The sequence below is a fragment of the Cavia porcellus genome, unplaced genomic scaffold (assembly GCF_034190915.1).
Source record: "Cavia porcellus strain 051 isolate PalLab524CR breed Dunkin Hartley unplaced genomic scaffold, mCavPor4.1 scaffold_2, whole genome shotgun sequence".
In the NCBI taxonomy this organism is placed as follows: domain Eukaryota; kingdom Metazoa; phylum Chordata; class Mammalia; order Rodentia; family Caviidae; genus Cavia; species Cavia porcellus.
Window position 1 is genome coordinate 7,496,243 of NW_026947485.1, and position 23,791 is coordinate 7,520,033.

General features: G+C 41.7%; 1 protein-coding gene across 13 annotated transcripts in view; it reads left to right on the forward strand.

The window, feature by feature from the left end:
* Positions 1–23,791, forward strand: part of Magi2 (membrane associated guanylate kinase, WW and PDZ domain containing 2) — a 1,223,070-nt gene that overhangs the window by 1,048,098 nt on the left and 151,181 nt on the right. For 9 of the 13 annotated variants that reach the window (XM_063233871.1, XM_063233916.1, XM_063233939.1 and 6 more), the window contains 3 exons: positions 6,100–6,131; positions 13,052–13,241; positions 23,177–23,218. In XM_063233871.1, the coding sequence (XP_063089941.1) occupies positions 6,100–6,131; positions 13,052–13,241; positions 23,177–23,218 (264 nt within the window). The remainder of the gene's footprint in view (positions 1–6,099; positions 6,132–13,051; positions 13,242–23,176; positions 23,219–23,791) is intronic. The other 4 variants (XM_063233891.1, XM_063233908.1, XM_063233875.1 and 1 more) reach the window with 3 other exon arrangements.

Consider the following 23,791-nt stretch of genomic DNA (forward strand, 5'->3'; position numbering starts at 1 on the left):
AATTTTTAAGGCTCTCAAAGGTGGCTTTTTCTATTTGCGAGGATTGCTGTCCTTCTGCATTTTCTTTCTAGCTGTTTATACTGTACCGTAAACCCAGTATTTTCTCTGTTCATTGCCCATGGTCTCATTCAGAACACAATAAAAGGCCCTTTGTGGTTGTTACTATTTTCTGCCAGACGCACCTCGCTCTGTGGTGTAGCCTCCTGACACAATCCTTCCTCCTCCATTCCCTGTCTTTATTCCGGCTCAGGGCGATGCACGGTCCCTGCTCTATTTGGAATCGACCTTGTATGTAGCCGAGTTTATCAGAAGATGATGTATACAGACTGGCCCTTTTCAGATGCTCATTGAGATGACTTAAAACGATCAGATCAGTCTCTTTATAAGAAATAAAGCCAAGAGAGACAGTTTTTAGAGGACAATTTTATAGTTTATTTTTTAAATTTTAAAAAAACCCTCTATTTCAATGATGTAGAATGGATCATTTTTAAGTGTTGTAAAGAAAACCTCAGCTCAGCACGAGAAAAAGGAAAACATTGTTCAGGTCAAGATGGCAGCCAACGTGGCACTAACTTGGCACATAGACCCTGCATGGCTGCCACTTGGCAGCGTGAGGTGGCTTGGGGTTGGGTTGTTTGTATTTTTTGTTTGTTTGTTTTATTCGCTAATCACTAAGGATAATTTTCCTCCTTTGGTAGTGCATGTTGGAGACACATAAACACATTCACGGTGAAAATCGATCCACGTGCAGACCACATCTCCAGCTTTGTGGTTCCCCCTCCGTTCCCTCCTCATCTGCCCCGTCCCCAGCTCCAAGAGATTTGGGCCCTGCCGGCTTGCTTAAGGGCAGGGTCGACTCTTAGACTAGGTCCATTTCATTAAAACCTGTCCTTTTACCTATCTCAAATAACTTTTAAAAATTCTCTAAAAGAACTGTGGGGTTTAACCCATTTAATGAATTTTAATAACAAATACATGAATCGGTCAAAACTCCAAAAGAGTGAGTAACACTGAACGAGTTTTAATGGAAATTAATTCATTACCTCACTGGCTTATATTTACCAAAGGCAGACTTTTTGATTGAAAGCTTAGATCCATTTGCCAGGCTGAGAAAAAATGAAAATTAAGAATGAACTTTATTAGTGGGATTTTCTTTCCCAAATTAGCCCTAACTGGGGACTGTAAAACCCTGGGGCTTTCTTCCCCTCCTTGGAAAGCTTTTAAGAGTATCATCTGGACGAGCTTCTGAAGCATTCTCAGGACTGTGGTAGGAATGGGGTTCCCGTTGTAACCTGCGGTCCTTTGGAGGCTCTGCCTGGGTCCCTTCCTCCAGGAACTGGAAGGATGGAGAGAAAAGTGTGTTCAAAGTGAGGGAAAGTGTTTTGAGGGGAATTCATTGGGATGTATCTTTTACTATAATAAAAATTTTTATTTAAGCTTTTCCTGTATTTTTCTATAATACCTTCTGTATTCACATTGCTAAGTCTTCATTTTTAAGCAAAACAGAACAGATTTTAATAACCAAGGCATGGAAATAGAAAGAGAAACAGAAAATCTTTTCCCAGCATTCCAGCCATTTTTAACAATCATAGAATCCCCTATATAATACATGAAAATAAGTCCTAATCTTTAAAACCAGAATCGTATGTCCTTGGCAATATTTCAGTGAAAGGAATAATAATTAATAATAATAATAATTTTACATGCTCCAAGTAGGAGCTCAGTGTATCAAGCAGAATACAGAGGCACGTTCAGACTTGGTTCTGTTTGGGAGGATTCCTGACAACCCGAAACACTTACCTTGGCCTAGTTCCAAATGGATGGCACGATGATAAAGTTGTGCTTCATTGTGTTTTGGTTGTTTGTTCAACCTGAGATGATATTCAGGAAGTTGATCACCGTGTTACCCTGTGAAAATAAATAAAACATTCCCACACACAAGCAGGTCATGCAGGGCCTCTCCCTGGCGGCTGCTGGGAATATATTGCCATTCTCTCATTGCGGGCGCTGTGTCAGGAGAAATCAGGTCTGTAAAGCGCCCCCTCCGAGCCATTCCGCGTGGGGGAAGGCACTGCCCTGGGCTGGGCCTTCAGGTTTGTTCACGCTGGTCTTGAGCAGGCAACTGCACAGCCCAGCGATCGCTATAGAAAACAGTGCACTGAAGTTTGTCTACAGCGAGATTTCTAACAGTAAAGGAAACATTACACATCTTCTGGGCTTTTTAAACTGAATTGAATGGGATTTCACCTGGTACCTAGATGTCATGATTCTACTTTTATTTTTAAACGGTTACCAAGGACATAGATGAGTTGTTTCTTTGATGGATTGGCCAGATTTAGCGGATAAAAATACAGAATTCCTAGTTAAATTGAATTTCAGATAACAAATATCTTTTTATGTGTGTGCCAGGTAGTGTATTTCTCATGCTGCAATTGGGAAATAACTACAATAAAAACTATTGTCCACCTGAAATCCAAACTCATCTGGGCAGATTGTATTTTACCTGGAAATCATATTTCTGTAGTTTATTCAAAATTATACTTAGCTGATATGCAAAATTCAGTTTCAATTTCAGTATTGAGTCAATGTTACCTTCTTTCCCCTCCATTTAGCCACCAGAATTTCTTGCCTCTGCTGTGCTTTCTCGGTGCTGTTTCTCTGTTGATCTCTCTGTGCTTTTAGGTATAAAATTATTAATCTAATTTTACTTTTATGTCTGCCTCTGATGCAGTTTTGAAGTTTCTTTTAAGATACATCTAAATTTTCTCATTTATTGTCTTTTTTTTTTTTTTTTGCTTTATGTCTCTACCCATATTTTACTTAGTTTGTAACCTTGAGGTCTTTTGCTTTTGTTGTTTTGAAGACTCAAGATTAAATAAATATGTTTGAATTTGTATACATGCATAATGCTTGAGATAAAAATAAATGATCTTTGGGAAAGTTTACTCAAATTATTATAAAGGAACTTTACTCAGGAGAATTCTAATACTCAGCTTCTTCTGGAAGTAGGAAAAATAAACCCTAGAGACAAAAACATAAAGGAACAACTGCTCTCATTTTAAAGATGAAAAGTTGCTTTTCTATAACGTTGGCTTTGTAGTTAAGGATGCCTTTAGCTCTGAAAGGCTTAAGAAAAAGTTGTCTATGTTTCTGTTCCTCTATCTCCACGAAAATGGGTGGCGAGAAGTCCCAAAATAGCTCTTGGCTCCACACACCCAGCCTTGCAAAGTGCTAAGACAGAAAGATGAGGCGAGGTGCTTTTTAGGAGCCAGGGAACAGGCAACCCTGTGGTCACTGAGGTGAGCTGTAAACATAAAATGTAGCAAGTCAGTTTTAAATATCATACTGAAGGTCATGAGCTTGATCCCCAGTACCAAAAAAAAAAAAAAGTCCTGCCAAATAGAAATTATTCCATACATTCAGAGTGTGGTGATTCAGCATAGAGCACACAGGGGTGTGTGTGTGTGTGTGCGTGTGTGCGTGTGTGTGTAAAGTAAACCTTCCTAGGCCTCCAAATTCTTCCTTCCTATGCTCTTCTCCTACGAGGATCATTTCAGACATACACTCAATAGAGGTGTCTATGTGTTTCCTACAGCAAGCTCTGATTTGGATTTTGGTGGGGTTTTTTCAAATGTTAATTGAAATAGACTTCCTAGAAGGGCCATCTCTAGAAGAAGTTAGAGCACATTCACAGCATATAATAGTTTGAGTCACACTGTTACAGTATTTCCATTTCTCTTCTAGTGAAGTTAAGCAGAAAATTGGAGTGTAATCACGTAGAAAACATGACCTTCTGACTGAATCGGGACCAAATTCAGTATCCAAAATAGATGTTTCCTATTCATCTTAATTTAAATGGTTTATATCCTAATTAATAAATTGCCAAAGAAACACAGAGGGTCGCATGAATTATTTGGTTTTAGGGAAATCTAAAAGTTTTACCTAAAATGCTTCTTGATAATACATCAGGCAACCCTTGCTTCAGAGTTGAGCGCCACGGCAGCTTAACTCAGGGTCAGTGACGTCCCCACCACTGCCCGGGAATGGACTGAGATCAGACTGAGTGAAACGGGCTTCAGAGTGGGAAGCAAAGCGCCTCTGCCCGCAGGAAGAGGAAAGGTGTCAAACTCAGCATGCTCTCTCTGTGTCTGTTCTTAGCCAGTCTCCCTCTTGGGCCAGTTTGGTTCTGGCACTGTAGCCACTGAGCAGCGGTCAGGTGGCCATGCATTTTCCCGAGGGGGAGGATCTTTTTGTAAAAAGTAGTGCTTCGTGTGGAGAGGAGAGCTCTGTAATAGAAGAGCCTTTTCCACACAAAGTCTGAGAAACTCCCAGCACTAATCAAACGTAAAATAGTAAAGGCTCAAAACCTGTCTCCCCTCCCAGGAAGGAGCAGCACAAAGGAAGCAGGGAAATAATTGAACATTTTGATATTGTACAAATGTGTAAATGACATCTTTCCACAAAAAAGAAAAGAAGTAAAAGAAAAAAAAAAATGGTTGCTGGCAATTCCATGAAACAGCAAGTTAATTTTATCCCTCTCTGAATATAATGATTACTTAGTCAGTGGGTTAAAAGTCTTTTGCTTTTCAGCTCAGGGGTTAAATTGTTTTCATTGGCATTTTACAGAAAGAATCCAGAAGAGAAATGTGCTCATTTATCTGTAATTTTTACTCTTGGCTCTTTCCAAAAAAACAGTATACCATTAAATCCTTATAATTAAATTATAATCAAATCACACATTGAAAAGAATTTTTTTCATTAGTGAAAAAGAGAAATGAGAACTAATTTGTGGGGCAGAAAGAAAGCTGACTCTACCCAGGCTTCATGGTGGAGATGGCGCTGTGTGAACATCACTGCCACTCTGGGTTCCAGAGAGGCTGACAGACCTGGAGAATCCTGTGGTCTCGCTCTTTGTGTAAAACCATCCGTTCATCACAGTGTACACTGCGCTGCCATTGGTGTTCTTGCATGCTTGAGTTGGGTTGCTTACCAGGTGATTGTGTATCTGGATTTCTGTAGCTCTCTCCTGTATAAACGAATTATGGTTATCAACCACGCCCATTGTGGTCATCTCTGTTTTAAAGACGATAAACATGGCGAATGGCATGCAATGAAGTACATATTTCATTCTTGTTCGACATTTTATCAGACATCACCTAATATTAACTTGAGCAAAAAAATTATTGAAAGAGGAAGGATATTCTAGAAAAAGAAAGCAATTTTGTTTTATCTGCTAGATTAAGTTTTGGGTAGTTAGGACCAGTATATCAGTCCTGTTCCCTCTGTTATTTTGAGCTTGTTTTTACTGCCTTTTAAAAAAATGAACCTATGTGATAAAACAGTGCTTTTTGTAGAGGAAATTAATGTGTCCTTAATGGAGTCTGTCTAATCTAATTTGTGGTAATAGAAAGGGTTTAAGTTTATAAAAAGGCTTCCATGGTATACTGTTCATTCAATTAGCAAACATTTTGAGCTTCTTTGTGAGACATTACACTAGCACTGGGGTAGAAGGATAATAAAATAAAAATTTGCACTAGAGATATCAGACAGGGAAGACACATAAAAATTTATAGTGGGATTTGATTTATCTGATTTGATAATATTTGATTTATTCAATTTGGTTTATTTGATTTATAACAGACCTACATAACATTATTTTTAAGTTTAGGAATAGCAAAGGCTTGCAGATTGATTTTTAACTATATAAAGTAGGTATACAAAGCAGAATCATGTCTTACCCCGAGCAGAGGTAAACCTAAATTTTATCGTGTAGACGCTGTGTCTCAGGCTAAGCCCGAGTGGTGCAATCCCTAGGGGTGACTTAGTCTGGAGCCTTCTGGAGTAGCTGTTTGCCACATAATCAGTGGCCTTCTCTGTGTTTCAGGATCCTCTGTGGTCAATTAAGAAAATGTTCTTAGAATCACTAATATAATTCCAATGAAATAATTTGAGCTCCTCAAAAATAATTTGCAGTCATGTAGAAATTCGTTCTTGCTATTGCTGTAAACTATTTTAAAGTGAATTAGAATGATATCATACCATGCATACGTGGTGGTGGGATATGTTTTCACACTTCAAATGTTGTTCTCTTTGTTGCAGGTTTCTTTTCTCCATGGAAAACTCCAAAGCCTGTGAGTTGGAATTGTTATTCTTCTTTCTTTATTTCTGGCTATCATATAATCCTATTTAATGAGGGTTGAATTGAATGACCTTTAAATCTCTTGCACCTGTGAGGGTCTGTGATGCCAGAGGACAAATTTTCTGTGTGCTCTTATCTTATATTTGCCCTCTACATCAAAAACCAGTTCATCTTGCTTTCATATGCAGATAATCATTCCCATTTTTACATAGACTTACAAAGTAAACATACTATCCAGTCGCATGTAATGACAATACTTCTGAAATCTTTTCTTTTTTCCCCTGAAACGCACATTGTATTTTGTTTATAATTGTAATGTTTAAAAACAATATAAACTATAGGCTCAGAGGTCTTGCCCTGCAAATTAAATCTGAGCTACAAGAAATTTAACTTTTTCTGGGCGTGGTGGCTCCCACCTGTAATCCCAGCACTCGGGAGGCTGAGGCAGGAGGATCGTTGTGAGTTCAAAGCTAGCCTGGGCTACAAAGTGAGCTCAAGGCCAGCCTGAACTGCATAGTGAGACCCCGTCTCAAAAACACACAAAAAAAGAAAGAAATTTAACTTTATATATACTTATATATTTATACTTATACTTCACATATACATCTAACACTGTAATGTCTCAGATATATAAAAACATATATGGCCGAAGAGCTAAATAAAATATATACACACACACTATGTGCATGTACAAGTGTTTACTTTTTTTGTCTTTTTGAGACAAGGTCTCATTGTGAAGTCCAGGCTGGCTTTCAGTTCACCTTATAGCCCAGGCTGGTCTCGAATTCTCAATGATCCTCCTGCCTCAACCTCCCGAGTGCTGGGATTTTAGGTGCATACCACCACACCCAACTCGTGTATTTATTTTAGATCCATGTATATATGTATATATTAGTTCTATGCAATATTATACATATATATTACATATTACATCTGTGTAATACATATCACAAATCTGATAATTATGCAAAGTAGTACTTCTAAATCTTTCTGAAATAATAGGTGATCTCTACCATCATCTAACCTTTCTTGGTCTAGGTCCCTTATGTAACATGCTGAAATTTTTATGCTAATGTATGAGGCTAGTGAGTTATTATTTTTTTATTTTTTTTATTTCAAAGAGAATAAAATAAAACAGACTAAAACTAACCAAAGCAGAACAATGAAGGTGATATAGAACTTCAAATCAAGACAATAGGAAATCAACAATGGTACTATAATGTCATCTCTTTTTTTCTGTCCATACCATCAGACATAATAAAATCAAACAAAGCAAACCAGACTAAAACCAATCAAAAGAAAGGAATAAAAGCATTGCAGGATAGCCATTGTTGATTTCCTGTTACCTGGTTTTTGAGGCTCATGAGTTTTATCAATGGTTCTGTGAGGATTGGTTGGCCAAGTTGACTTAACATTGGAACCAGTCTTAATTTGCCATTGAGTTGGAATTTCTTGTGTCAGCTTTCCAGCATTCTAATGAAATGCCTTAGATAATGAAAACCTAGTATTTTAGTTACTGTCCCATCCCAAAGACAAAAATGCGTGACACCCACAATTTAGCAGAGGAGAGATTTATGTGGCTCACAGTTTTCGGTGGGTTCAGTCCATGGTCAGCCAGTATCAAGGGAGAAACAGCATGGTGGATGGCTTCGCAGAGGACAGCAACTCGACTCATGGAAGCTGAGGAGCAGAAAGAGAAGGAAGGAACCAGGGAGGAGATTAGACCCTGGAGGATCACAGCCCTAGTGATCGGTCTCTTCCCACCAGGCCACACTCACCTGCGGTTAATCCACTGATGAGTGTAGCTCCTGTGTTCCGTCACCTTCTCAAAGCCTCTGAACACGTAAGGCTCTCAGGAGACATTTTACTTCTTTATGACATAATTATATAACCAAAACAACCAATAGGGAAAAAAACCCGATCTTGGCCCAGTAGTGAAAGTACCTGTCCATGTTTGTGTAGCTCACCCTGTTGATTTGGGCCTGTGGTGAGACAGCCCCTCATCGCAGAGCATGGGGAAGCAAAGACACTCTCAGCATGAGCCAGAGAGTGAAGGGAGGAAGGGGCCAACATCCCACAATCCCTTTCAAGGTCACACCCACGTGACCTAAGCACCTCCCACTTCCCCCACCTCCCCAGGCTTCTGCCACTTTCCAATGGCGCCCTAGTGGGCACCAAGCTTTAAGCACATCAGCCTCGGGGGCATTCAGCACCCAAACCAGAGCTTTATTGATTGCTCAACCCCCAAGAGCTGGGCCTGATTTTCTGGGATTCCACTTTCTGGTGCCTTGGACTACTCAACCCTGACAGCAATGGCCAAGTCCCACAAGGGGAAGGGAACCGTGGGAACACGGGAGGCTCTCACCAGTCCTCTGACTTCGGGTTTGGCTCATTTGTATGCAGACACCCTCAGATAGGCAAAGCAGCCCTAGGCAAATCACGTAGTGATGCCTGTCATTTTAAATATTGAAAATGGTTGATCTTGTCCAGCTTCTAAATAGGTTCTTCCTTTCACTACCAAACTTCAATCTGAGCTCTGTGGTTATCCACTTCTTTACCTAATATAACAGGCAACTTGGCAACCTTGTCATAGCACAACAATTATGCAATCTAGTGATTTCCTTATATGTCCCACATTTACTACACAAATTATGTCATTTGACATAATTACAGCATTTGCTGTCATTATAGTAATTACATCCTAGTCAATAATTCCCAAAAAGGTTTTATACAACTCAGTGTACAGTTAATCCTTTTCCTGTGCATATCTGCAAAATGGAAGGCTTGGGCCTCCAGGTCTTCCAAGATGGAGAGAGAACTTTTGATTTAATGTCCTCCATGTATCTGCCAGAGACCCTTTAGACTGAGAGCTATAATGAGCAGCCGTACATATGTTCTAATCATTAAAGGTGCTGACTCTGACGGCGTGTGCATGGCCTGGGTTCAAGTCTTACTTCTCCTCTCTTACTATCTGACCTTGAAGTAGCTGCTAAAGTTCTCAGCCTCTCCAGCCCTACTTCTATAAAACAAAGAGAATAAAACGGCTCTCCTGGGGCTATTACAAGTATTCTATGAGCTAATCCACATAAGGTACTTAATAAGGGCCTCTGCATGTTAAACTCAAAAGTATAAACCCCTGTCCCCATAGTTAGACCATCTGTGCATAAGCCCTTAATAAATCAGTCACTCTGTGACATGAAGCCACGTGGCTGAACAGTCATTGAAACAAATATACAAAATACCCCCCAGTACTTAGGTGTATGCACATTCTCCTTTAAAGAGGGCTGATGATGTACTTAGTCAGAGTCAGGAAATACTGTAAAAGGTGAGACTTAGCCTCCTCCTGGTCGTTGGCCACTCACTGACCCTCTTCTGTCCTGCTGATCCACTTCTTGAGCTAATCCATGTCAAGACAGCCACTTCCTGTTTAACAAGTAATGTACTCCTGAGTGGGTTTTCATTCTTTTAAATCTGAAAGGAATCAAAGTTCCTTTTCAAGAGTGGAATTAAGCCCAGTGCCTCCATCTCAGAACCCTGCCTGAGATAACCATGGGAGTGTACTCAGCACAAGGTCAGCGCAGAGTGCTCAGGGAAGGGGTCACCTTATTCACTGATTCTCTGTTCCCTGTGTATGTGCTGGAATCAAAGCTGGGTTTAAACAATGAATCATACTCATGATCGAACTTTTCTGTTTTACCATTCGATGCCTCGGTATGGTCACTGTGTCCGCGGATGTCCCAGGGACTTAGCCTGCATACTATCAGAGCATCCTTCACTCACTCACCCACTGTCTAAAGCCAGCAGGGGTACAAGTCTTCTCCCAGACACAGAAAGCGACTTCTGCTCCATTATCCCCTACTCTAGTAAGATGTTTATGTTCACCCAGATACGAACAGCTCTGGGATGGAACAGAAAAAGCCAATACAATTCCTAGTTGAGAGTGAAGAGCCTGGCAGGTAGCACATACTCTAGATACCAGAAAGATACATCTTAGAGCAAGTGAGGCCTGGGCCCTGGGCATAGGACAGGATCAGAATTCAGGAGACTCGCGATGGTAGCAAGGAACACAGAGTGTCCCAGGTAGAAAGCAGAAGGCCAAAGACCAAGGCGCCTAGAGAAATAGGCAGCAGTCATCTGAAGGCGCCCTCGCCTTCCCAGAGGTGCAGCCTGCTCCAGCCACCAGGCCTAGCAGAGGGGCCACCTCTCTCCTGCACCCCACAGTCTCCTGGGCTGGCGCTAACAGGAGACTTCATCTGGAGGGAGTGAGGCAGGGCCAGGGGGCTGTAAGTCTGCTTTTCTCAATGGGCACAGCGATTTTCTGCTCTACAGTTTTTTAAGAAACCCTGACGGAGTGAATGGAGGGTTGATGAATGTCACAGCAAGAAGCTGTCAGTGCCTTACTAAGCATGAACTGAACTCTTGACTAATTTCCCGATCTCTATGCTATAGAAATGGTAGAATTTGTCAATGTGCCACAGAAAATTTCCCAAACAGTACCCAAAGTGTTATTTGTTCTGTAGTTTATGACTGTTTTAGAAACACCACTATTTCACCCAAAGCATGTTTCCTTCAATTACTACACACAAGCTCCATAGCCTGCAAGATGCATGCAGGTTTCCGATAACCCTCGGTGGGGGATGGAAGAAACAGAGGTTTACTGAGACCCCACGTTGGCAAGGGGGATTCTACAGCATCTCAGGCCATTTTCTAACTTACATTTCAGCAGTCAGTATCAAAAGTTTGGAAACCAAAGTGGAAAAGTAAGAGCCACAAGGTATCTGCATAGTACCCAAAGTCAGTTAAAGTTTAGCAAAAAACAAACACACAAGGAGTAATGTAAGCCTGTCTGCCTCCCAGCAAATCGTCTACAGTGAACAGCCAAAGGAGCCAGAATGGCTTCCTGTGCAGGCCTTGCTGTTCAGTGAATCATGAAGTACGAGTTGGAGGACTTTACTAACCAGGAGCAGAGGAGGAGCTGGAACCCCGTCTGTATTTGCTAGTTGTTCACCAGTTTGTGTTGTGCCATCAACAAGCTTGACCTGTTTACAGGCTGGTTCTCACCGGCTGCTGGGGCTCAGACAAGCCCCTGGCCACCGCTGTGCTTCTAGAGATCCTATTTAATATGAGGGACTGGAACGAGACCAGGCTCATCATCCTCATTAGCTACAGAAACTGATCAAATGCAATCTCAGGCAGTAGCCATGTAGAAAACAACGTAAGCCAGTCTTCCTGAAGTAAAGGTCAGTGACCCATTGCTTTCCCAGTTTCCTGGCTGAGCCCAAGCCTCTGTCCTCAAGAGGGCTACAGGGATCCCTGGTGTTCACAAGGGCTCCTGTATACACAGCTTGAAAACCACAGGCTACACAGTCCTTCCCTTCCCTTGCAGTGGATGGAAATCCTGGACCAAAATAAAGCCAGTGGGGGGGGGGGGGGAGCAGACTGCAAAGTAGAAGACAAAGTTAGGATCCAAATGCCGTCCATTTGGGGTTCCAGCTACTCCTCCAAATGCAATGCATTGTGTATGGAAACTAATTGTTTTACAAGGTGTCCCTGTTTCAATCGTGATTTTATTCACTTGCAAGATGAATGTTTTCTGAGCACTTACTGTGTTCTGTAATATGACAGTGGAGAGGCACAGCCCCTGACCCCAGCACACTATATTTAGGAGACAAGAATGATTGGACTCTTAAGTACAGTGGGCATGAAGAGGGGCACCAGCAGTGGTCACACTAGGAGCAGCCAGCGTGGACACGGTGGTCAGCAGAGACCCCTGGGAAGGGAAATGGCTGGTTCTGAACCCAGTACAGGGAAGTGAGGGTGGGGATCGGGAAGTAGGAGCGGGCTGGATGCTTCAGGTAAAAGGAGAAGCACGGTACGTGGAGCTTCAGAGGCAGGAGCAAATGCTGTGGGTGCCAGTGGTGCTCAGGAGAGCTCTCAGTAGGCACAAGCTAGGTGAGCAGGACCTGGGTCCTGTAGAGCATGCCACATGAACAAGGGTCTTCAACCTCAGTCTGCAGGACCATGCTGACCCAGTGCAGAATTGTAGGTAGCAAGATAACTTGCTCTAACTTTTATACACGCTGCAGGTGTATTCACAGCAGGAAGGCAAACATTGGGTTTGCATGCGATGTCAGTTAATGGCTGAAGGTGGAATTGGTAGTGATGATAGGTCATCTCAGGATACCTGGGAGACAGGTGTCCTAAGATGACCTTGATAGACAGTCAAATCCTTAATAACAGACCAGTACTCATCCTTGCTTTATCTACCTTGCCATGCTACGGTGAGAATCCAAGGTCACAGCTGCAGGGAAAGTGCTACCAGCAGTAGTAGCTACATTTTAGGGGAGATGTCACCAGACCAGCAGTCAATTACGACTTCCTAGAAAGCTGAGCAGCCCCTGATCCCGGACAGCTGTAGAATTGCCTGTAACCCAGAAGGAAGGGACTGGACCTTTAGGCGGCTGGGGTGTGTGTAGATGGCAAACAATATGCACGACTGCTTTATCTTCTGTTTTAGGACAGTGGTATAATAAATGGAGACCCTCTTAGAAAAGGAAAATAGAATACCATCCACTTCTGAGCAGTTACCCATAAATCATCTTGAGGGACATGTTATCTTTATTTTATAAAGGAAAAAATTTAGATAAATTAAGTGATCTGCTAAAGATTACCTGCTCATAGGTGACAAGGTTTCCATCCCAAAGAAGGTGCTACTTTTATTTACAACAGCCTATGATGCTTTATTATGCAGAAGTAGAGTATTTTCCAGGAAGGCATGCATGCCAAAGTTTGCGGTGCTTCTTGGAAGTGAAGTGAACCAGGCAGAAGAGTCTGGCTTAAAGGCAGTGAGGGAAATCAGCAGGAAGAACCCAAATTCCCCAGTCACGTTCTCTGTTCCCTCCTGCTTTGCAGATGATGGACCGATGGGAGAGTCAAGGCAGTCCTCAAACCAGCCTATCTGCTCCGGCCGTACCACAGAACCTACCCTTCCCCCCCGCCCTCCACAGGAGCTCCTTTCCGGACTCAACAGAGGCCTTTGACCCACGGAAGCCTGACCCATACGAGCTCTACGAGAAGTCGAGAGCCATTTATGAAAGTAGGCGTAAGTGAAAGCCACAAAAACCAGGGTGCATTAGTCTCAGCTGGTGCCCTGCCAGGAGACACATGGAGGCCAAAAGCACTGGCATGCTTTGATATTCTGAGCTTCAAAGTGTCTCCGAAGTGAATTCAGCTGGTCTGAAGTTCTCTCAAAAGCTTGTTTTTCCCCATTTTTATGGTTTCATTTTTAATTGACAAATAATCATGTACATTTATGGGGTATAATCTGAACATTTTTCATTTTGGAGTGGTCAAATCAGGCTAGCTAGCATGTCAAGTGTTGACCATTTCTTTGTGCTGGGAACACTGAGAAACATCTTTTAACCATTCTGGAAAGATACGTTATTATTAAGTGTTGTGTAGTAGAACTTAGAGTCCTCCAATCTAACTGAAACTTTCTACCCATTGACTTAAAGATCCTGTTGATTATAAAAGTGGAATATGTCTTTTGTTTTGAAATTTTATTTCCTATTTTTTCCCCTAAACCATTGAAGAGAATCAGGAACTTTGGAGTGGGGGCATTTGCTAGTTTTATGTAAATCACCAAAGAAAAATCATTTGGAACTTGTAGTCTGTTGAATCTGATCTTGACCAAAGCGTGGGTGTTTTTCTGAGAGCTTTGAAGGCAGTCACTGACAAAGCCAGAGCCCTGCATCCGGTGTCAGCTAAGTCTTTGCAGCGCACAGCTCTGAAATCACCTGCTTCCAAGGCAGAGCAGAGCAGGTGCCCATCATTTCTACAGATCCTCTGCTTCTCATTGATGCGTTTGGGTCCACTTGAACAGTGTCTAGAAACAGCATGTCTGCGCTTGTCACCCTTGTTGAAGGTCTTCCAGAATTATTTCATTATACTTTATAAATAATGGAAAACAAAGGCTTTTAATATTGCGTGTACATCTGTGGTGCCTCTTTCCATCCCCTGGAGGTCACGTCCTGCATGTGTGAGAGGACAGAAATCTAAATGGCCTGAGGGTGCTGTACACTGGGTAATAAGAGCCTGAGCGCATGGGAAGCTAGCCTAGCGCAAAGGGCTTATGATGCTCCCCTGTGCAAACTGCTGAGTTCCTTTCTGCTAGCGTCCCGCCAATATCTTGTTTCCAACTTTATCAGATGTAGCATGAAAAAGAAGTTTACAGTTGTGTGTAATCTCAGAGAATCTCAAATCTGCCTACTGTGTTGATGAGCTCAGGGACTGAGCGTTACACATCCAGCTGGTCAAAGGAAAAGCAGGCATAATACCTTTTCCCCACCCTCTCCAGCGCTTGGTAGAACTAGTTTTGGTTGCTAAAATAGGACCGCAGGCCACTGAGTGATCATTTTTATCACGATGAACCTACGCTTTCACTTTTAAATAAGCGGCTGCATCCGAGTTCCTGGGTTTCATTCTTCTCCTTCTGGATAAACAAGTGAAATCTCTTCAGAAGGCCGTGTCATTAGAAGTCAGCTACCGCAGAGGAAGAACAAAGTGATCGTTTTTAGCTCTAAAGTGCAGGGGATGAATTTAGGGGATTAGCAACATTAAACTGAAAAGTTTTTGCAAAGACATCAGCACAGATCTTACTGCCTTTCCTCCTTCGCAGCTGAGTATTTATTCATATCCCCTCTGCTCACAGCCCCGAGGGGTGGCTCAGAGATGAGCCCTGTGCCCTGCTCTCACAAATCTAATGCCGAATTAAGAAGAATATGAACAAGTGGGGAGCAAGACACCCTAGAGCTCCCACTCTGAAGAAAGAAACACGTGGCGGCATTGCTAAAATCGCTTCCTCGCGTCTTTGCTTTGCTCCTTTTGGGAGCCTGAAGAGATGCGTCCTTCTCTTTGTTAGCCCTTCCCTTCTCTTCTGTGGTTTCAGACCAATACAAAGCTGTATTACTGAGGACAAAGCCCGTGATGTGTTACTCCCCAGCTCCTCTCTGTGGTGACCTGAGACTCCCTGGCATCCTGAAAGAATTTTGAGTCTGTCCTCCCCTGCAGGGCGGTTTATGTTCATTGCTTTTCCCGTCACCTGTGGCGACGCCAGCAGACCGGCCTGCCTCCACGTCCCAGTCCTTCCTCTGCTCCTCCCTCCCTGCCCTGCCGGCAGCTCTTCATCCCCTCTCCCCTTGCAGCTGCAGAGCAGCAGCTTCCTGCCTGTGCTCCCTTGTCCTGTGCCCTAGCTCTCCAGCCACACCCTACACTCTGCTTCCAGCCTGCTCTCCTGACATTGCTGAGGTCACAGCAGTGTTTCAGGTCACAACTCTCAGGAAGCCCGAAGAGGGCAAGCTCTTTGCTCTTCCTACTCCCCTCTGCCCTGCTAGTTCGGAACACTAAATGGGGTGTAAGTGAAACACAGAAAGTACGTCATGGGAAGAAACCCAGGAAACCAGAACTTGAGGTGTCTGGGTAGATATCAGCTCTTTTTGGAACAATGAGGGAGCATTTCGTCCTCTGTACATTTCCTGCCTCCAAGAATGAAGATGTTTCCTCCCATCACTAAAAACTTAAGAGCAATACTTTTTAAAAATTATCTAATAAAAAGCTCATTTACTTCTCTTCATCTTGAAATGGAATTTTTATTTACTTTTTTAATACAATGATCATAAAACTCACATATAACCCCCCTAAAAAAGGGCAAGGATCACAATTTTGGTTGTGAACCACCTCTGCTATTATTACTTTAAGTCATAAATGTAACATTTAGCTTTGGATCTATTTATTCTTATGTGTCTTAATTTTTTTCCTATTAAAAAAAAGCATTGGGGTTAGGAAACATAGAAAGAATACTAGTGAAAGCTGGGAGTCTTTTGACGTTTTCCCTGACTAGTGATGACCCCTATGGTCTTTTCTTTACAACCATGGTTAAGCTAAAAAGAGTCATGCATGTTTCAAAACTAGGCTACAATTCCCAAATTAAAAAAAAAAAAAAAATACCCCTCCACGCACAAGTCTGGGCTGTCAAGAACTACTGAACTATCAAGGCTGTCAAGAAATGTTTGGATTCAAGTCGTCAGTCCCCTGCCAATGATGGAAATTTATCAAATGATTTAAATGCTGCTGTGCCTCATTTGAGACATAATTAGATTATGCTGACATTTTAATGTGCGTGCACAGGACATCTTAATAAAGATGTATTCCTGGGGGGGAAATGTGATTTTAAACAAATGAAGACAGCCATAGGATACCAGAGCCCCATTAAACAGAACTGACAGGTACATGCTTATGAAAAATAAGCTAGAAACACCTCCTACCTTCTGAGGTCTTCTACAGATCATGTGGGAACTGAAGGAAGACAGAGAAGGGAAGGATCATCCACTCAGAAAGCAGGCAGGCCCTCTGATTTCAGAGCAATGAGCACAGGGCCCAGGCGTGGGAACTCAAGGCCCCACACCAATCAGCAGGAATATGCAAAACCCCCTGTGTGTCTAGAACTCTGGGAAGCCCTCCATGAGAGGAATGCATGACAAGTCTTGTCTGATCCCCAGACTTTACAGTGAAATTGGAGAAACAAATGCTATATACAGGAAAAAATTCCTGAACAAGGCCACCTTATAGAACGTATCAAGTAATCTCGGTATCTGGATTGTGAAATGCACAATAAAAATACATTAGAATACTGGTAGCTTCTTAAGTTCTATCTACAAAATTGACATATAATCGGGAGAATCTGTGTTAGATATGTTTAAACTCTGCAGAAAGAAATTCTTTTCCCGTTGACTTAATTCCGTATAAGCTTAAACTTGCATATATGATGCAGAACCATGCCAAGAAAATATTTTAAGTTTTGGGCAATGCCGCCCTTAGGTTTTCATATGAATTATTTGAACATTGATCCTGTGCTGTTATCTGAAATGCTCGGGTCCATAAGTATTTTGGATTTTGGAGTTTTTCCGATTTTAGAGTATTTGCATATACGAAATGAGGTATCCTGGGTTGACACCTAAATTTAAACACAAAACTCACTTAAGTCTTGTAGGCACCTTACACCATAGCCTGATGATAATTTCATACAGTGTACGTGGCACATCTCTGTTGCGATGACCTCTACTTTGTGGGGTCATGTCAGTGCTCAGAAAGGTTTGGAGGATAGGACATTTAGGGTTTCTGGATTAGTGATACTCAACCTGTGTCACCAATTCCCAAAAGAACAAATATCTTCTTCCTCCTTCTCATCCTACCAAAGACTACAAACATCACATTTCTCTTGTCTCTGCTGGCTTCTCACTGCTCCTTAAAACCAAAGGGAAAGAGCCCCGCTGTACTGCGGGGCTCACCACGCTACTTTTCATTTCTTTCCTCTCTTTGCTCTTCCCTCAAGTTGCAAAGGAAGAGCTGGACTTTTCTTTGCAATTAAAAAGTCCTCTGTAAACAATCTTAATGTTGGACTGTGCAAACCGTTTCCAACAACAGGAAAAAAATGTTTCTAGAGATTCTTACTTTCTTACGCCCTGTCATCTCCTGCCACTATTTCACCATGTGTGACTGTGCCCTCTCCTTGGCCGTACATTCTTGGTAGGGCAGGAAGTCTTTTTGGTGGCCTAGTTACCCGTGAATCTTTCTGGGACAGGTCTGGCCTGCTGCGTTATCCCAGCATAATTATTCCTAGCTGCTCTTTTGCTCTGTAGACTATCTGCATTGGAGTGATAAACATCATGGTTTCACTTTATTAGTCTATTTAAGAAATAGCCATCATTGCTGGTCAAGAAAAGTCTATATCTAAATGTACAGACCATAAGCAAAAATTTTAATATCTATTCAGAAAGACATTTTTTGGCTAATCAAATTTTTGGCTCCATATGCTTTATTCCTAATTCACTATAAAACCTAACATTGTGGCTTTTCATGGCCAAGCTTGCCCTACCTAGAAATTGTGCATATGGCCAGTTCTAAAGCTTGACAAAGTAAGCAGGAAAATTAGAGGGTGAGGCTCCCTGCAGAGTTGTACTGTGCCACAGAGGTCTCACTCTTATCACAGAACTTAAGTCAGATTCTACCGCTCTATAATCACACTGAGAATCAGGAAAGACTACACTTAGATAACTGCAAATTATGGCCATTGCATCTCTCGTCTTTATTACTAGGCCAGGCAAACAAAGCAAATGAGTCTGGCTCACTTTGGAATCTTACAAATAAAATTCCAATCATCCTAATGAAACTTTGATTTACAATAGGTGATCAAGAAATACAGTGAATACTTAAAAATTGTTTTAAATTGGTGCTGGAGGTTTAGCTCAGTGGCATAAGCACCTGCCTGGCAGGTGTGAGGTCGTGAATTCGATCCCCAGTACCAAAAAAATTTTTTTTAATTTATTTCAATAAAACACATCCCCAAGAGCAATGGGATGAAGTGTGTCCAAAATGCAAGAGAGTATTCCGAGAGGTGGTATGTCTCTCACCGTAATAACATTGTTATTTAAACATTCACTGTATCATTTGATCGTACTTCTCTAATCAGTTAGGCCAGTTCCAATCAGATGGAAACATCACGGTGTGTCCTCACTCATCTTGTTCACCAGATCTGGCACTGAGCAATTTCTGGCTCTTCCCAAAGTCAAAGTTATCGTGAAAGTTAAATGTTTTGAATCCACTCAGGACATCGAGGCAGCCATGGCAGCTAGACACAAGATACTCAAAAGAGGGCTTTCAGATCTGCTTCCGGAAGTGGCCGAACGATGGGATCAGCGTGTTTGAAGCAAGTGGGAGTGTTCTGAGGGGGATTCATGGCCATGTATCTTCTACTGCGGTACATTTTTAAGTGAATATCCACCATATTTGTTGACGAAGCCTTGTAGGAAGTAGAGTCTTATCCTGTTACCTCCCTGTCACTAAGCCTGACTTTGTTCTAGAGGTTTGTCTTGTCCTCAGCTCTGGGGACCTTTCATAGGCTGCTGCTTTGGAAGCTGTCGTACAGAGCAGATACAAGCAGAAGGAGAAGCCCTTCCTCCTGAAACAGCTCTGTCCTTCCCTCTCGGCTCTGTCCCTTGGTTGGAACCCAAGATGAGTTACGAGTGAAGCTTGTTCAAGCTTTTTTCTCTTCGCATTGAACCTTGGTTATTATAAATAAATAATTTATGAGGTACAACATGTCCAAACTCCACTGCAGTAAGACATCACTCAAGCATAGGATCCTAAAAGTGTCAGGGATTCGTACGGTGTAATGTGCCTTATGATATAACCTCGTTAGAACAGAATTTCCCCTGGAATTCTTCACAAAGAGCTTATACAATCAGTTTTCCTTCCCAGAAATTAGAAAGCTTTAACCCATCATTACCAAAGAGCATCATAGCAAAGGTAGCAATCGAAAGTAGCTACAGGCCATTTAAAGAGCAGAGCGGAGAAGCAAGCCGTTTTCTAGTGCTAGGCCTGAAATGAAAGTGTAATTCATAGCAGATCAGAAATGGACAGTTGTGCTTTTCACACTTGTTGGCTCTTAGCCTTCTCTTTTGTTGCTGGTGTTCATTATTGAGTTCTTTCATTGTCCAATATTGTTGGGTATGTGTAATTCACAGGTGATCACACATAGGTAGTTGTATTTCCGAACTCTTGGGTTTTGGGCTGCTCTTTCCTTGTTTATTAGTGAGTGGGGGCTGTAGGTTGCTCTGCCGCTCACCCTAACACCAGAGGAATTCAGCAAGAGATCAGGGCGTGATGACATCACCACTGCAGCATGCCCTTCCAGTGCTGGAACAGTGACACCAGGGCTCCGCATCGCGCATAGCAGGAGCCCAGCTTGGGGCTCAGAACCAGCTCCCAGAAGCCCATGGAAGTCCTTCTGCCTGAACTTTCCTGGCTGCAGTCCTCTTTCCCTCTGTGACTGAATTCCTGACACAGTCACGCTGCAAATATCAAAAGGTTTCAGGAAGGTTTTGATCGATTCACAGCTGTCACTGCTGTAAGCAGCTAAGGGACAGTGAGAAGCCTCCTTTCCACCCCCAATTGCAATCCAGGTTTGCATCCTGACACTGGGCTTAGGTCAATCCCGGGCCTGGATTTGCTCAGACGCAGCTGGCAGCTGAGGGCCTTAATGAAAGTAGTCCTCACACACGTTCTCTGGAGCATCATCTCACTGTAGCAAAATATTAAAATAAGATGATATGTAAATGTCGAGACATTTTTACCAGCGACTTTAGCATTAGTATCCTGAGAGAACAGAAAAAAATTTTAACATTATCATTTTAATATCCTCAACTGTACTATGAAGGTTAATTTTCTGTACTTTTTTCTCATGGGTAAAACATTAATGCTATCAGGATGATTTATGCTTATGATTTGATCTATGAAAAAATTGCCTTTTGGCTGCAGTTTCAAATATCCCACATTATGTTCCACATCGCATTTATATATTTGTGACAGAGATCAATAAACCCTGCTAAGATGGGTTTGCCATCTTTTAATACATAGATTTTAATTAATTTGGAAGTCTAATTTCAAAAATGGTGTCTTAGGTGCTTTGTAATAACTATGATAACATTTATATTTCTATTAGGTTCCTTTTGAAACTGGGAAGCTACCATGATACCACCAAGATACTGCATATATAGTTTACCATGTACTGTAGGAGTTAGATCCGGTATTATTTCTCATAAATTTATTTTGTTGAGTTATTTAAAAATTGGAGCTTTTAGATGAGAGATAGGAAGGGAGAAAGAAATGTGAACAGTAGATTCAAAAATTGGCTCTTGCTTGAATGATATTTAGGATGTCAAAGCATTTTATTGGTGGTGTGAGTTGACCATGCAACTCAAAGTAATATCAGGAATAAATATGAGACCATCAAGGCTGCACTAAATAACACAGATTGGCTGGATGGCAAGTGGGTCCGTGTCAGTTCTAAAGCTAATGGAAGTCTTTGGAGGTAGCTCTCCCCCAGCCTTGACACAGGTCTGTGTTTTTAACAAAAGGTTCCTTCCCATTCCCATTCCCTAGATGTTCACGGTAAGCCTGAAGTTTCTCTAACACCTCCTATAGGAAATTAACTACCCTTCCTGGTGAACTACAGCCCACCTAGCAGGTATGATCATTACATCTTTGATGAGTGAAACTAGCTCTTTATCAGAAACAAAGCAAGCTCAGTAACAATACAATCAAAGTTTAGTCCTATTTTAATTCTTAAATCAAATGACAGTTCACAGCACTTCAGATGGCACAACTATATTATAAAACTATGTGTCATCTTAATACTCTCAGAATGGAGAGGTCTGTTGTGTTTTAACCCCACTGTCTGCCTTTGAAAGCCAAGTCTTTTAAGTTGCCTCTTTATAAATTCTCTTAAGGAATAATCAATTTGGTGATTAATGACTGCGTATCTTAAATGTGTGTGGTTATATATAATATTAAAATAGTGGCCTAAAATTTCCTCCAGCCTAAAATTAATTTTTATATTGAAGTCTGGGGGTGGGGTCCCCACAAGAACTTTCTACATCTTTTATCTATAATATGGATTTATGCTTTAGAGAGGTTTAGTAGTGATTTTCAGCAAGATGATGAACTTTATGGTAAGTTCATGATGAAGACGAAACTAACTGACCTCTCTTGGAAGGAAGTAGCTTGGCTTATTTGGCCTCAAGCTTTGTCTTCTTCAGTGTTCCTTGACCAGGGGTTTGCACCCACACACCATTTGCAGATCTCATATTAAACTTGATTGTGCCATTTGGGAATATCTCAAGAGGAGGAAAAATATCTGAAGATGTTAAAGAAAAAATCACAGCATAGAACCAAAGGGCATTGGGGTACTGTATTTATTCAGAATAATTCTAAGCTTAAACAAAGACCACTTAGTGCAGACCACATTTTACTTACAGACTGTATAAGTAAACTGGAAATGGAAAATTATTTTGATTTTTGGGTTTTAGTCATTTTGTTGGGCTTTTTGAGACAGGGTCTCGCTCTGTAGATCAGGCTGGCCTCAAACTCACTGGGTAGCCCAAGTCGCGAACTCTGTATCCTTCTGACTCAGCCTTATTGTAAGAAGTGTTTTTTCCTAAAAAGGATCTTGAGAAATTTTCTCTGAGACAGTGCAAAGCACCTTAAGGGATTCTCAGCATTGGGGGCCTGAGTCTTGCTGTCCGCACCCAGTGAAGGCCTTTCAGTGAAAGTTCTTCATGGCCAAGGCTCTGTCACTCTGTCAATACCTCCATGAAGTCAAAATAGTGAATTCTGGAGGCAAAATAAAGATCAAAGCATAATTTCATAATGTCATTTCCTATGTGTGCAAATCAAGCCCCGCAGAACACTGGTATACCGTGAACACATCTACATAGGAGGGACCCTTCCTCATCCCTGGTAATTTTAACCAGAAAAGCTCCATACTCAAATACTACCAGTTTCCAAAGTCCTGGAATTCTAAATGGGGCATTTGCCTACATTATAAAGATGTTTATCCCCAAGTACGTTAATGTTTACATTATTACATGTAGCATAGATGACCCCACAGTTTTCATGAGACCTCTCTGGCTGAAATAAACTAATTTAACTCAAGTATTTATACATGAATCCAACCATTCAAATAATGAAAGACATCCAAATGTTTGGACTGGCATACAAAATCAGTGCCACCATCAAATGTTCACTTTTCATTTCAGTGTTTCATGACACACTACCATAAAATGATGCTAAAAGACTTACATTTACTTTGTAGCTATCTCAAGTTCTAGATTGGCTTTATTTTTAAAGAAGCGTTCTTATAATGATTTAATAATACTTGGAAGTGGTGATCTTTTTTTCCCATCCTGATCTAAGTGAACTGAGATTTTTCTCTTTGGATCCATGTGAGAGAGATACATTAGCACACACACTCATATGCAAAGCAGGGTAAATCTGTCTACCGTGGATTTTAGAGAGAAAAAAACGTTAAATGAGAGTGTAAGACTGGGGTGGGGGAATTATAATAGCAACCAAAAAAAAGTAAAGATGGACTTTTAATGCCGTAAATGAATTTCAATTTTAATTCCCCATTTTCCCATCCAGAACAAGTGCCACCCAGGACCAGTTTTCGAATGGATTCCTCTGGCAAGTATCCTCCAGTCCTCACAGATCTGTGCACACATGTCTTCCATTCTGTGTGACCATTCTACAGAGTAGCACCCGTGTCTTAGTGCTGACTCGAGTCACCTACACATGCATGTAGTCAAGATACACCACAGGTATCATCCCGGTGGGTCCACAAGCCATCATCTGGCGGTCATAGATGACAAGGAAACCGTGAATAAGACAGTCGCATCCGCGTCTTCAGTGAAACACTTTAGTAAGAGATTAGATTTTAAACCAGCTGAAAAAAGCCACTGGGACGACTTGATCTCTCCTGTCCACGGTGGCCACTAGCTTATGAAAAGTGAGCAGTGACCAGGCTAAACTCAAATTTGCTATGAGATATGCGTAAAATTCTCACGGGACCCCAAAAACTCTGCACAGCAATGGTAGAAATGAATGCTATCTAGTTACTTATGTTCCTGTTACTTATGCTAAGATGGTATTTTGGGTAACCAAATTACGTGAAATACATTAGTAAAACTGACTTCACCTGTTTCCTCTGGCTCTTTTTAAAAAGTGGCTGCTGGGTCATGTGAAATTACTTGTGTAATG